The sequence below is a fragment of the Triticum dicoccoides genome, chromosome 3A (genome assembly GCF_002162155.2).
Source record: "Triticum dicoccoides isolate Atlit2015 ecotype Zavitan chromosome 3A, WEW_v2.0, whole genome shotgun sequence".
Taxonomy (NCBI): domain Eukaryota; kingdom Viridiplantae; phylum Streptophyta; class Magnoliopsida; order Poales; family Poaceae; genus Triticum; species Triticum dicoccoides.
This window is the reverse complement of record NC_041384.1, coordinates 747,417,334-747,433,025: the sequence shown is the minus strand read 5'-3', so window position 1 is coordinate 747,433,025 and position 15,692 is coordinate 747,417,334. Positions and strand designations below refer to the sequence as shown.

The following is a 15,692-nucleotide window of genomic DNA, read 5'->3' as shown; positions in this document are numbered from 1 at the left end:
AAGTGATCTCAGCAGCGTCTTGACGATTTCATGTTTGGTGATCTCAGTGGCGCCGAGGGCTTGAAGCTCATTTGTGATGTCAGTGAGCCGATCAAATGTGTGCTGGACATTCTCATTGTCATTTCGCTTGAAGCGGTTGAAGAGGTTACGAAGGACATTGATTCTTTGATCTCTCTGGGTTGAGACGCCTTCATTGACCTTGGAGAGCCAGTCCCAGACCAGTTTGGATGTCTTCAAAGCACTCACACGGCCATACTGTCCTTTTGTCAGATGACCACAGATGATATTTTTAGCAGTAGAGTCCAGTTGAGTGAACTTCTTGACATCAGCAGCAGTGACACCTTCTCCAGCCTTGGGAACGCCATTCTCGACGACATACCATAGGTCGACGTCAATGGCTTCAAGATACATGCGCATCTTATTCTTCCAGTAGGGATATTCAGTTCCATCGAAGACGGGGCACGCAGCGGAGACCTTGATTATCCCTGCAGTCGACATAGCTAAAACTCCAGGTGGTTAAACCGAATCACACAGAACAAGGGAGCACCTTGCTCTGATACCAATTGAAAGTGCGTTATATCGACTAGAGGGGGGTGAATAGGCGATTTTTATGAAAGTCTTCAAAACGTGAGAGTTATGAAGACAAACAGCGAAGATTATGCCTTTTTACTATGCAGCGGAAGTTAGATTACACTAGGCCAGCCATGGTCATGTATTCAATAGAGTGAAAGTACAATCACAAACAACTGAAGTGTGATAAGGATCAGGTAGGAAGAAGTTATGAAGCCAAACAGTTCAAACATACACGTTGTGAAGACAAGAGATAAAGCAAGCATGCAAAGGCTTCACAATGTGTAACAGTAAGAAAAGGAAGTGAAGATGAAACCAGTGACTCGTTGAAGACAATGATATGTTGGACCAGTTCCAGTTGCTGTGACAACTGTATGTCTGGTTGGAGCAGCTAGGTATTTAAACCTTAGGACACACAGTCCCGGACACCCAGTCCTGAACACATAGTCCAGGACACCAAGTCCTCACCGTATTCTCCTTGAGCTAAGGTCACTTAGTCCTCGCCCAATCACTCTGTTAAGTCTTCAAGGTAGACTCCCAAACCTTCACAAACTTCGTTTACTGGCAATCCACAATGTCTCTTGGATGCTCTGAACGCGACGCCTAACCGTCTGGAGGATTCACAGTCCTCAAGTGTAATAAGTCTTCAGATCACACAGACACGAAGACTTAAGTGATGCCCAATTTACTCTAGCTTTGGGTGGTTAGGGCTTTTCTCCTCACTAGGAATTTTTCTCTCAAAGGCTTCGAGGTGGGTTGCTCTTAAACGACAAAAGCCGTGCACTGAAATCTGAGCAGCCAACCGTTTATGGTTGTGGGGTGGGCTATTTATAGCCACTTGGCAACCCGACCTGATTTGTCTGAAATGACCCTGGGTCACTAAGGAACTGACACGTGTCTCAATGGTCAGATTTTGACCTCTCATGGCAACTTTACTTGGGCTACAAGCAAAGCTGACTTGTCCGGCTCTGGACAAGATTCGCTCTCATTGTCTTCGCTCGAAGACATAGGTTTTTGATTTAGGCATCACTTCAGTCATTCTGACTGGTTCTCCTGGACCCCACTTAACAATACGGTGGTTCCTATGACACAACAGAAAGAAACAGAACTACGAAAGATCTAAGTCTTCGAGTTCCATAGGCTTCATAACGTGTTATCTTTTGTCATAGTCTTCAATGTGAATATCTTCATAAATCACCTTTGTCTTCAATGTCTTCATACATTTTTAGGGGTCATCTCTGGTAGTAAAACCGAATCAATGAGGGACTTCTACCTGTGTTTTCCTGCAATTCTCACAAACACATTAGTCCCTCAACTAGGTTTGTCGTCAATACTCCAAAACCAACTAGGGGTGGCACTAGATGCACTTACACTATGCATCACATGATCTTGCGTGTGCGTAGGAATTTTTTTGAAATTACTACGAAACCCAACAAGCACCTCAGTAGAGAAAGCCGAAAACTGACTGTCATGATATAGCGTGAGAGTGGTCAACCACTCGATGACCTAGCGTAATCTTCGGGATTCCTCCGCCTAAACGAAGGGCCGTTTCCCAGCCAGGCACACACGCACCCCGAATTCGGGTAAGCGCGGAGCCACCAGGGGCTATATAGTAGCCCCACTGTCAAACTCCTATGGCTAAGTGAAAGTGATAAAGCATTATAGTTCGATTGCCTAGTTCGCTGCGCTATCACCTCCTTAATGGACCAAGATGTTGGATCAAGTGTGAACGTGCGTCTTCTGCGAACACCCCCGCATTATATGCGTGGGGGCTGAAGCCGACGACTGCCATCTTTCAGGTTATATACATATATACATAAACGGCCGCACAGGAGGTATCATAATTCTTGAAGGCACAAGTATAAAATGGCCTTTACATTTTAGCAAAATATTGTTTTCAATGGGAATACATGTCATTAGAACATAATATTCTTCGAGCACTGCACCTCTATCGAACGAGCGCCCTCCAGAACTTCTTGAAAGTAGTACTCGGCAGGTACTCGACTTTTGTCCGAGTCGTGGGCCGCAATGGCGGTGGCCTCCATTTCTGCCCAGTATGTCTTGACACGGGCAAGGGCCATCCGCGCACCCTCCACGCATGCTGACCTCTTCATCGCGTTGATATGTGGCACTGCACCAAGGAACTGCTGCACCAAACTAAAATAACTGTTCGGCTTTGGCCTTTCCGGCCACAGATGATCCACGACATACTTCATTGCGAGTGCCCACAATCTATTCAGCTCGGCCCATTCGGCCAGCCAATCAGTCAATGGAAGCGAACGCTCTGGTTCGTTAAATTGTGACCAGAACAGCTTTTCCACTTCACGATCTTTTTGATCTCGGAAGTGTTCGGCCGCATCAGCAGCGCTCGCCGCTAAATCCAGATATGCGTCCGCAGAGCTCCACAGCCGGTCCAAAGGAGCATATTTAGGATCTCCGAACTTCATCCGCAGCATAAAGGGCTTCCCAGCCGCGATATGTCCGGCTTGACACGGCTCCTCCTTCTTCGCTCTCATCACAAAGCGGGCATCCTTGGCCTCCATCGTGGCGTTCTCCAGGTCTGTACTCTTCGTTTGATCTTCCTCTTCAAGAAGCTTGCAACGGTCAGCGGCGTTCTTCAATTCCACAGCCATATTGGCCATTTCCCCCTTGCTTTGGCAGTGAGCAGCCTATTCGGCTTTCAACTCCTCGATTGCCTTTAGGGCAACCGCATCACTTTTTCTGGCTTGTTCCTTGGCTCGGGCAAGTTCTGCCCACAGGTTCTCCATGGCTGCAGCTCCGTCTGCATTAAACACACATGTTATAGATACTAGCATTTATGCTCCTCTTACCATGTGTCAATGGAGAAATTACATACCTTGCGCCTCGTCAAGCCGCTTATTGACAAGCACGATGTCGGCATCCGCCACATCAAGCTGCCGCTTTAACTCGGCAAATTCCTCAGTCCGGCTGGCCACCGGACACTTCGCCACCTGCATATCAAGGTTGCAAAATTAAACGTGGGACTATCATCCTCTGCGCGCCGTCATCTACGACGGCACCCAGAGTCTCAGGGGCTACTATCTACACAGGGCGCATCGTAAAGTATGTGGTACTGTCAAAAAGGTGCATCATTTCACGTACCTCAAAGCCCGTCAGTAGACTCATGACAGCTTCATGCAACCCGCTTTCCATGGACGAAATCCTTTCAATTACCGTACCCATTAACATGCGGTGCTCCTCTGAGATAACTGCTCGCTCTAGCAGATCCCTCAGTACGTCTGACCGCATACCAGGCTGTGCCGGACTCTATCGATTGCTCTCTTCAAAAGCCGGATACTGAGGGCTTCGGGTGGCCATGTGACTACCTTCTGGCCTCGCCGGATCATGAGAAACCCTCCGTGATGACACCTCGGGGTCGCCCGCCTCATGAGACAGTATGGCAGGGGGAGGCGTTCCGCTCTCCATCATCTCTGGAAGAAGATCCCCCGAAGACGAACTCTGCTGAGAAGGGCTAAGATCCGAACTACAAGGTAAATTTTCGGTTATTTTCCTCAGAAGTGAAGCAAGGATTTCTCTCATTATTAAATACCCTTTTACTTACGGCTCGGTGGAGGGCTGATCCCCTTGAGGGCACAGTACGGCCGGGGTATCCCCCGGCACAGGACCCTCTGACGAAGACATCTTCCCCCGCTTTGAGATCATTGTCTCCGGGTCTTCAGAGGCGGTCCTCTTCTTCCCCTGAGAGGAATTTTCAATTCCTCCTTTCTGGACCACCTCTTCTACGGAGGCAGTAGCTTCCTTGTTCCCCCATTCATTTTCTTCTAACGGCGTGACCTCCAGCATCCTAGTTAACACGGGATCTGGTGAGGTCTCAGGAAGGGGGCCGGACACCTGATTAACTTCGCCTTCACTATCCACTCCTGGTTCAAGAACAACTCTTTTAAAGGTGATGTTGCGATAAAGGAACAAATGGCGTGTCTGGGCACAGGGCTACTTACTTGGGTATCCAAACGATTGCAGCTCAAACCTGCGTCCTCAGTAGAATCCGGACACATTACTTGTGGTCCGAAGAACAATTTGTACATCTCCACGGGCGTCATGCCAAGGAAATGTTGAAGAGCTCGTGGTCCCTCTGGATTGAACTCCCACAGGCAGAGGGGACGCCGTTTGCAGGGCAGGACTCGGCGAATTAACATAACCTGCATCACCATGACTAGACTGACATCTCTCTCCAAGAGGTCTCGAATGCGGCTCTGCAATATGGGAACGTCCTTTGCCGGTCCTCGGTCTAATCCTTTGCTGACCCATGACGTTAGTCGTGGCGGGGGGCAAGAGCAAAAAACAGGTGGAGCCACCCACTTGGTACCCCTGGGAGCTGTGATATAAAACCACTCTTGTTGCCATAAGCCGGGCTCCTCCGGGAAAGAGCCCTCGGGCCATGGGGCGTCAGCATTCTTACTTATTACAACGCCTCTGCACTCTGCGTGCTGCCCCTCGATCATCTTCGGCTCCACTTTGAAGGTCTTGAGCCACAGTCCGAAGTGAGGGGTGATGCAGAGGAAAGCTTCGCACACGACGATAAACGATGAGATGTGGAGGATAGACTCTGGAGCTAAGTCGTGGAAGTCCAGCCCGTAATAGAACATGAGCCCCCTCACAAAGGGATCCGGCGTTAAGCCTAGCCCTTGAAGGAGGTGAGAAACGAACACGACGCTCTCACCAGGCTTGGTAGTAGGAATAACTTGCCCTTGAGGAGGTAGCCTATGCGGGATTTCGCCAGTCAAGTATCTGGCCTCCCTTAGCTTTATTATGTCTTCCCCCGTGACGGAGGAAGGCATCCATCGACCTTGGAGGTTGGATCCGGACATGATCGAAGGTCCGAAGCGCCTGAATCTAAGGCTTCGAGTGTTGGAACTTGAGGTGGGAGGTGGATTCGATTGAGATCGACAGAAGAAGTAAGGCCTTGGTCTCCTTATAAAGAGGTGGAATACCGAGAGCCCTCCACGTGACCGTTTGGGACTCGCCTTCGATCGAGGAAACATGCCAACGGGCACGATTGGGTTACCCACGTCCGTATTGATGAGAATCCCGTGATAAGGGGACACGATCTCTGCTTCGACAAGACGTGCCAAGGAAACCGCCTCGCAAAACGCACTGAGGTGGGACAGTAAAAACGATTCGAATAAAGGCTTGGTTGTGGTGTGATGTCACGCTACAGAATACGTCAGCAGATTAGATTTGTGAAAATATTACTCTCTCTATGGTGGTATGTGGAACTTGTTTTGCAGAGCCGGACATGATCCTCGTGTTCAAAATCTTCTATGAAGTATTCGGAGGAGGAACCCGCCTTGCAATGCCAAAGATAATCTGCGCGCCGGACTCATCATCATTGAAGCCTGGTTCAGGGGCTACTGAGGGAGTCTTGGATTAGGGGGGTGTCCGGACAGCCGGACTATAACCTTTGGCCGGACTGTTGGACTATGAAGATACAAGATTGAAGACTTCATCCCGTGTTCGGATGGGACTTTCCTTGGCGTGGAAGGCAAGCTTGGCAATACAGATATGTAGATCTCCTTCCTTGTAACCGACTCTGTGTAACCCTAGCCTCCTCTGGTGTCTATATAAACCAGAGGGTTTAGTCCGCAGGACAATAACAACAACAATCATACCATAGGCTAGCTTCTAGGGTTTAGCCTCTCTGATCTCGTGGTAGATCTACTCTTGTACTACCCATATCATCAATATTAATCAAGCAGGAGTAGGGTTTTACCTCCATCGAGAGGGCCCGAACCTGGGTAAAAACATCGTGTCCCTTGTCTCCTGTTACCATCCGCCTAGACTCACAGTTCGGGACCCCCTACCCGAGATCCGCCGGTTTTGACACCGACACCCTCGACCTTAGATAAAATTGTGGAGCTCTGTTTAGGGTTGTTTAGATTATATTTGTCCCCACCATCCCAACCACCGATTGGTTGTGCACCCCCCACCCCTCCTCCCCGGGAGAATATCATGTGCCCCCATACCTTAGATGCTATATGCCGATACGAGTTGCTTGGAGCTTGTAGATCTGAGATATAGCAGCTCACATGATGTGTCTTAATATTTCTGTAGGAAACCTTGATGAGTTTGAGAATTGCACACAATTTGTACAAAAACTACTTAGATGCCCTTTGATCCCATATCCAACGACCTTGAAGCTCATATCACCGTAGCATCTAAGATGAAGGAGGACATCATATTCTCCTGTATGTAAGAATATCATGTGCTACCACACCTTAGATGCTTTGGTGATACAAGCTCTTCGGAGGCGTTGGATTTGTGACCCAACACCTCCTCGGTGGTTCGAATGGTTTTTTGCAGAAAATCCCAAAAGAGTTCGGCCACTGCTTACAAGCACAAAGACTGCTCAGATGCCATTGGATCTCAGATCAAACGACCTCCAAGCTCGTATCACCGTAGCATCCAAGCTGCGATAGCACCTTATGTTTTCTCGCATGGGAGAGTATGGTGATACGAGTTCACTGAGATCTAACGGCCCACAATAGGTGGTTTGAATGTTTTTGCAATATACGACTGATAGAGCTTGGGAAATGCACAGAAAGTACAAGTACTACGCATGTGCCATCTGATCACTGATCATACGACCTAGATGCTCGTATCACCGTAGCGGGTAATTAAGCTACGGGGAGCACCTAATATGAGCACCGGGGAGCCGTTGGATCGAAGATGCAGCGGCACACATGAGGCCTGAATGTTTTATTTGCAAAAAAAACTTTGGAGAGTTTGGAAATTGCGCATAATTACAAAGACTACTCCCAAGCCATTGGATCTCACTTCCAACGGTGTAAAAACTCGTATCACCATAGTATCTAAGCTGCGGGGTGGACGTGATATTCTATGCCGCTGTCATTTTTGTTCGTAAACTTGCAAAATACGTGTAACTCGTGCCGTTACTTGTCTAACTGCGCAAAGTGTTTGTTCAAAAAAACCATCCTACACTGAAATATCGGAACAACACACGGGGGTCCCACTTGTTATTAATCAAATTTGGACCTAAAACTAACAAATCTGAAAGACGAGATTCGAACTGGAAACCTGGACTACAAAGTGTAAGTCAATAGCCTGAAAAAACGAACGGTTGCTGGCTTTGTCCCATAACTTGATTTTATTTATACAGTACTTGCGTTGAGTAGAGTAGAGGGAGTGCCTCGTCAACACGTGCATGACCGTTGTCTCACTTACTGGTGGGTCCCAGGTCTGCGATCTCAATCTCTCTTCTCTCCATCGTCTAACCTTTGCACGGGCACACATGAAGAGCGGCGCTAGCTTGCTGTGGTGTTATTACAACTAAAAAAATCTTAAAAAATAGAAGAATCGCCTAGAACAAGAGACGTTGTGGCTGGTCGAGACGGAGCTAACCACATCTATCCTCCGTGCCATGTTTGCATGATGAAGCTGTGTGGCTAGTGGGGTGTTTTCGACCGACTGGCTGGGTCCCGAGGTCGAACCAAAGGTACTACGTCTGATACAGTATATTTTTACACGCACATTTTTCCTCCATGCCGAGACGTGGCACACCCTACCGCACGGTTTCGGGGTCCTCCCGGGTGGTGCACGCATATATTTTTCCTGACGTGGGACGCCCTACCGCGCGTTTTCTAGGTCCTCCTCGGTTGTAGCACCGAAGCAAGTAAATGAGTCGTCAAATCACGAAAGACCACCTTTCCCGCTGAGTTCATCAGTGAAGCACGGTGGCTAGCTAGTTGGGCTAGTTCGACCGATTAGCTAGGCCGCCACCACATTTGTTTTTTCACCCCTTTTTTATCTACTTGCCGGCAGGTAAATTTAAATATCCACCGCGGCGTTGCTCTGGTGTTTGGGTGCGGCGGGATTTTTAATTTTTTGATTGACGGGAGCAGGCACGGCAGGATTTTTATTTTTTTGATTGACGGGAGCAGGCGCGGCAGCAATTAGTCACGATGACTCCGCCTGTAAAAACCCACTGCTCCTTGATGTGAGAAGTCGTCGACTGGTGTTTTACCGTGGTGAAAACCAAAAGATTCCCCGCTCCCTCCACCTTCCCGTAGATTGCATTGCCTTTCAGCCATTTCGCCCCCTTTGCTTCCTCTCCCCATTGCTTCTACCTGGTGCCATGGTGGCGCAGCAGATCACGGAGTCCGAGGTGAGGCGCCTGACACAGGAGCTCAATGCCAAGGATGCGGAGCTCAAGGCCAAGGACGTGGAGCTCCGTGAGCTCAAGGAGGAGAGGAGTGCCATGCTCATCCGTTATGTGCGGGAGTTCACGGAGCTTCAAAAGCGGCAGGCGTCCACCACAAAGATGCTCGAGGCGTCGGCGGTGTTGCTGCAGAAAGCGGGAGATACGATAGGCCGTTAGGGGAGCCGGCTGGAGCGCGAGCGGGCCGATCGTGACGAGGTCCAGGATCGCCTTAGCCACTTGGTGAACCAAGTTTCCACGCACGTGTTGCGGCTGCGCGATGCCTACCGTCATGCCAGCGCGACGATGCCGGCCGTCGGGCTAAACCCGTTCGACCACCCGGTCGACTTCAACGAGCTGCGGCTTCCTGACCTGGTCTCCTTCTTCACCTATATCTCCGAGGAGCTGAGCTGTCTCCGCGCGATGGTGGGGGCTGAGCTGGACAAGGAGGGGTTGCGGGCTGCCGTCGCTGTTGCCGGACGAATCCTTTCAGGGCTCCGTCACCGGAATCCATTCGTGCCATTGGACGCCGTCTTTGACGAGCTGGCTCCCGTCGACCGGGAGCAGGCTCTGCGGGCGGTTGCACCCTGCATCACCCATGCGCCTCGAGAAGCAGAGGGACTTCGGTGGTGTTTAGGCGCCCTCTGCATGGGCATGTCCATGTCTCGGCGTAACATGACCGTTCGATCAAGCTCAGACGGTGCAGACCAGTCACTGTAGCACAAAGCGTGTGGGTGTGTTTGGTTGCATTCTCATCTCAATATAGTTGTTTCCTCTTCGTGTATTTTTGTCAACCTACTAGTGTGGACTCATGCACCCTTCATGCACTTTGCCAAACACCCAAAAGTGGGTCGAGAAGGGAACTTTTGCTCCCATCCCGTGCACCCTTCATACACCCTGCCTAACACTATTCGTGCTTCATATGGTTCATGTTTCGTGGAGTACTGTAGCACCGTACTCTCCGTGCGCTGTGGACCTAGTTCTGTTAACATTGATCTCACCGTTCATTCTCGACCGGACAGTCGAAAAAGCGGTACTATGTTACATATAGGAGTAGTTGACATGCGCACAACATCATTTGTTATCGTCATATCTTACTACACTAGCAACAAGATTGTGTAGTACTGACGTATGAACCACTGCACATGCCTAGTAGTAGGAGCAATGTGTATGTTCAAGTGGCTGTCGTGTTTTGCACTCCTCTGTCGTAAGAGTGGAAACGCTTGCTGTAATCATTTTTTTCTTCTAAAAAACAGTGGACACACTCTACCGTGCGGATCCTCCTCCAGTCATGCACTAAATTACTCACTTTCACCGACGTGTGGAACAGCCAGCATCGGGGTCCACCATCCATGCACTAAATTACTCCGTAGTGGAGTGATGGTAGACTACCCCGACCGAAGCGCCGCAGTAATGCCCAATGAGCCGTCAAATCACAAAACCCCCTCCTTTCCAGCTGTAAGTTGGACGGACGAAGCAACCATCATTTCACTCTTCTCTCTCAGCTTCCTCTCTACCCAACCCTCGCTTCTGCCTCATCTTGTTCCTCATTTCTTCAAGAAAACCCCGACCTGCTTCTGCCATTCTTCTTCTCTCCCAAAGAAGGAAAGGTGAGCGCATCAATGGTGTTGATTCTGGCCAAGGCCCGGTCTTGCAACCCTGAGACTGATCCTATAACTCCCTCTCTTTTCTTCTTTTGGGTTTGTGATTATGGTTTCTTTTCTTTTATTTCTATTTGACAGTTTCTTGATGGACGCTGGAGCACCGGCCGAAGTGATGTCTATGGCTCCAGCCAAAACCGTCGAGGCTCATGGTACGAAGAAGCGCAAGCACCCCGCCGAGACTACCGCAGACAAGCTCAAAGCCATCGCCCTGTCCAAGCCCCCCTCTACGGGATCCCTCATTAAGCAAGTCCAGGTAATATCTCTTCTTGACGATCTTTTTCTCGATCTTGATCATGTTTTTTCATCTAACACGCAGTACTGGTACTACTAGTACAACTTTCTGGGTGATCTTGCATGTGATTTTTGTGTGCCAAATGACGGTTCTAAATTCCTCTTTTGACCAAAACATGCGAGAGGTTGACACTGATTTCTTATAGATTACTTCCAACTACTCCCTCTGTCCCAAATTTCTTGTCTTAGATTTGTCTAGATACAGATGTATCTAATACTAAAATATGACTTGATACATCCGTATCTAGACAAATCTAAGACAAGAATTTTGGGACGGAGGGAGTACTTTATGAACATCAATGCTATCTTTTAATAGGGTATATTTGCCTCAGTAACTTGTGTTATGGATATTGCATGTAATCCTTCTGCTCTCATGCCTTTGAAGACATGTTCTAGTGTCTTTGTTCACTCAATTCTGTGCGTATATGTAGTCATATATGGAGTATAATATCGAAAATCATCTTATATTTCTGAACGGAGGTAGTAATAAAATATGGTTTCTGTTTGAATTAGAACCAGGTCCGCGATGAAGATGAAGTTCTCAAAGTCATGCCGTGTAAACTGGAAGATCTGATGATGAGTTCTACTGCTGAACTATCCAGCTGTTGTGTCCTTGTCGCTACGTGTCCTGAACTAGTGTTTTCCTGTAGCATTGTTGTCAGGCATGTTCTCGAGGCTGTACTTGACCACAACAATTTCCTGGCTGTTCCTTCGATTACGAAGGGTGTGGTTCTTGTAAAGTTTCCCAACAAATCTGATGCGGCATGTCTTCATCATCATGGTTATGAGTGGAAAGACCACTCTGTTAGGTTCTCCAAGGTTGACAAGATGCTGATGGTGCATGTAGACATCTCACACGAAGTCCATGGCCTAGTCAGTTATGCGGGGTTCATCCCGTAGGTCGGTGACAAGAAATACTCTGCAGAGTTTAGTTACTGCAACTTTGCTTGTCTGTAGTAAGTACTATTATTCAGTACTTGATTTGTGTTTGTGAACCCTGTATTGTTTATTAGTATTGTCACTTTTAGTGTGTGGTCAATCCTGAGAACGGTCTATGTTAATGTCTCTCCACTCAATTCAGTCTGTATATTTTAAAGTATTTAGATCATATTTTTTGTGAGAACGGTGTTTGTGTTGGTGCATGTTACCAATCTTCAGTGACGAGGGAAGGGGATGTGCTACCGGAGATTGCATTACTTGATGACGCGGAGAGCATAGTGCGGCCGGGTACAAGTGCAACCCCACTTTCCCGCGCTGCGGCCGTTCGTGCGGAGATCAGCGGCGGGCAGGGCGACCAGGAACGCCTGGCCGACAATGGAGAGGTGGCGGCCGGAGAGACAGATAGTACTGACGCCCGTCGGCTCGTGTTCGTGTGGCGCCGGATGTGGACCAGCTGTCCTTGAATCATGAGCGGGAAGATAGTACTGACGCTGCGTCCGTTCAATAAACAGGCAAAATGGACCCCCAAGCCTCTCCGGCCGCCTCCTCATCCTAGGGATTGTTTGTTTGGATATGGTTTTATTTTTTTCTTCATAACACAAGCATCTGGAGCCTCGAGTGAAACTCGTTCACTCCTTCACCCGTGCTCCTATTTGTATTACGTTTCTATATATCTGAAAGCAAGTAAATGGCCATATCTGTGTTCCATTTATATACTCATAAATATATAGAAATGTAATCCAGGCTTTCCAAGAGCGAGATTTGATCAATACCTGAGAAACCAGTGAATAATACTGAAGCACACAATAGCTGAATATTAAAGGCGGCAGAGATATAGAAATATTTCACTTATCAACAAAAAATGAAATAGGAGAAGCAAGAAACATTGAACACTCGTTCCGGTCTGGAACCAATCTGATACATGCTTTGCTTTCCAAACACACGCAGCAGGTACAGTTTCATGTCTTTGATTCACACCTTCATTCTTATTCATATAGGATGAAGGTGTCATTATATATTTCATTACTTCTTATATTTTCTAGAATCAGGAATTTACGACACGCGGAACAACAGGACAAGACGGGACGAGCCGAACTGACACGGTTGAGGAAGGGCAACAGCGGCTTGTGTCCCCGGCTGAACAAAGGATAACACTTACTAATAGCACAATAAGTACTCCCTCTGCCTGATGATTTGCGTCAATGCACACATATATAACCACCATCTAGTCTTGGCATAAAGAAAGCTGAAATAGTCCTGCTTGGCTGCAAATTAAACCGGCAAAATGATGGGGGATGCTCTCTAGACTGTAGGGATGCATTCTTATCAAAATGTAACAATGACCTTGGCCCTGGGAGAAACCCTCGGCAGAGCTAATAGCTTGGCAAGAACCATGCTGCACTCTGTTTTACCCTTCCATTCTATCTTCACTTCTTCCAGAGCTGGTGCCCAGCTCAGTAGCTTTGCCACAAAATCGACTTCGCAGTCCAGACCCCTGAAACCTTTCACACTGGCTGTTACAAGATGATCCAATTGCACTTGCATGGTAAGCTCTGGAATGCTCGCCTGATCTTGAACCTGATCCTGAACCCATGAGCTCGAAGAGGGCCTCTGCATTTTTTTTCCACAACTCATTAGGTGCCATAAATACAAGAATGAACATTGATTGGATGACTGAGCGAGGGAGAGGATTTACTGGAGGCATACATACCCATATGTCAAGCTTCTTTAAGTTAGGGGCATTCTGAAACAATGAACAAGCGGCCAAGAGTTGCCGCTCGTCCCCAAAGCATATTGCAAGATAAATACTCTCTAGGCGAGTAAACACGGCAGGGAGGTTCGTAAGTATTAAACCTTTTGATAGATACTGCAACATGAACAAAGAGAAGAAAAAGGAAATGGCAACACTGATTAGTCAGGAGCCAAAAGAAGGCCATAGTAAAGCTGGAGGTAATAATATCTCACCATCAGTAAAAAGCCGCTAATTGCAAGGCTTTTGATGTCACTTAGGCTTCCCAATAACTGCTTGACATAGCTTTCCTTGTGAAGCGCAATTGGATCCAAATGATATGCTTTACCTTTGTGATAAGGAAAGAGAACGGCCCCCTCCAAATTGGGGGCATCAAAATTAATGTCTTTAAAGTCCCCGACAACATAAATATGTTTCAGTTTAGGAGCTTGAACGTTTAGATGGTTGATGCCCTCAAAATAAGACAGTTTCAAATAATTCAGTACGGGGCAAAACGAGACTAGATTTTGGATGTCCAAGTCTGTGGAGGAGAATTTTATCAGGTTGAGGTGAGTTAATCTCTTGAAACCTTGGAATACCCGGGGCAACCTGATGATACAGTTTTGCAGGTAGAGAAGCTTCAAATCGCCGATAGAAAATAGACATGAGGGAATCCTATACCCTGGCCCAGAGTTCAACTCGATTCTAACTGATCTTGGTGATCTCCTAGAAAGCATGAGCATCCACCTGCCGAACTCGTCATGGTAAGTTTTGCTACCTGAAATCTCGAACTTCTCTACAGTTCCGTTGTAGAGTGATAGCACCATATCGACTAATGTGACGAACTTGGGTTTTGCAAAATTTCCATCACGCAGAAATATTTTTGGCATATTAGTCCATGCATCCCTCCAAGTACTTGACAAGGTGCTAGTCCTAACCGCTTCTTCGACATTCAAACGGGAGAGGATGTCGCCCTTTATCTCTGGAGGCAAACTGCTCAGTCTGTCTGAACTCACAACAGATGTAGATTCCACCATGGCCTTTTTACAGGTACTCATTGCTTCAGAATCCGGATTAAGCTGTCCTAACATTTCCAGAATACAGGGAGCCTATATTAGCGTGCAGTCTACCATATATCACTAAAAATACAACACATGCTGAAATTAAATGGTTCACTAAGTAAGTTGCTTGTTCATAGAAAAAAAAGGAACAACCGAGAGATGGCAGTTTAGGGAAGCAAGTCCGGTATGTTTCTATAAACAGAACTGAATTTGACTACTGCATTGGTAAGCTCAAAAGCTTGATTATCATTTGACATGTGCTACAATACCCTAATTTGTGATCTTGAATAGCAACCATTTCCCATGCTGCAAGTTCGAAAGGGGTTTCTTTTGTTGAATATACATTTGCCATCAATCCATCATGCTCCAAGCTGAAAGTGTGGATTTAGCAGTTTTGTCATTTTGGTTTAAACATTAACTATAAAGTCATGATTATGTGTGGTCATACTAAGTACTCCCTCCATTCCATAATATAAGATGTTATTACATCCTTTATCTATATATATTTATTTTCTTCTCTACTCTTCTACTAATAAAGGGAATAGGTATTCTTGGTCCGTCGCGACATTTTACAGTAACACCCTTGACTTTTAGTACAATCTACCCGCAGTAAAAAAACGGTTCGGCAAAAAAATGAACGGTTGATGCCTGCCCACGGACTCGAACTCTGGTTGGCAGAAAAGGAGCACAACTTACCGATTAGCCAACTCAAGCAGCCCATGTTACGTGAAAAAAACAATGTTTAATAGATTATAGTAAGCCGGACTATGTTTCCATTGCTTCATGCGTCCTTCACACGCACGGGGGCTTGCATGGCCTGGACCGGCCCATGCACGCAACCGCTCATGGGCCTTCCATCCGATAAATCAGCCAACATGTTATGATAAATCAACACAAAGTTAGTCCCACCTTGGCCCCTTGCATCGAATCCTTCCAATTTATATATGCCTTTAAGTTTTGTGGGTAACAGGAAGTTGTTTCCGGAATCAATTAGCAAAGTGTGAGGAATGAATTCCAGAAATAACGAAGGAAGGTTTCTTGCCTATCGACAGAATAAATCAGTGGTGAATAAATCTGGTGGTCAATCATCAATTAGCCATGTGAAAGAGAAATAAGGAATGGAACCTGACCTCTCTACAGAATAAATGGTGAGAGTGAATTCCGGTGGGACTGGAAAGAGAAATACGGAAGGAACAGCGAGAAATATGGAATGGAATGGAACAAATTTTAGTACAATCTAC

General features: G+C 47.1%; 1 protein-coding gene across 1 annotated transcript; it reads right to left on the bottom strand.

Annotated features, from left to right (window-relative positions):
- Positions 1 to 12,711: 12,711 nt before the first annotated feature.
- Positions 12,712 to 14,448, bottom strand: LOC119273621 (F-box/FBD/LRR-repeat protein At1g13570-like). The gene is made up of 3 exons (XM_037554727.1): positions 13,627 to 14,448; positions 13,373 to 13,528; positions 12,712 to 13,272 (listed from the first exon to the last, which is right to left on the bottom strand). Exons 1-3 carry the CDS (start codon positions 14,446 to 14,448, stop codon positions 12,988 to 12,990), a joined length of 1,263 nt encoding a protein of 420 aa, XP_037410624.1. The 3' UTR covers positions 12,712 to 12,987.
- Between the last annotated feature and the right edge of the window lie 1,244 nt (positions 14,449 to 15,692).

Coding starts and splice junctions, on each gene's coding strand:
- LOC119273621 (XM_037554727.1), bottom strand. CDS start 14,448: ATGAGTACCTGTAAAAAGGCCATGGTGGAATCTACATCTGTTGTGAGT. Junction 13,529..13,626: donor TTAGCGGCTTTTTACTGATG/GTGAGATATTAT, acceptor TTCATGTTGCAG/TATCTATCAAAAGGTTTAAT. Junction 13,273..13,372: donor TAAAGAAGCTTGACATATGG/GTATGTATGCCT, acceptor AAAAAAATGCAG/AGGCCCTCTTCGAGCTCATG.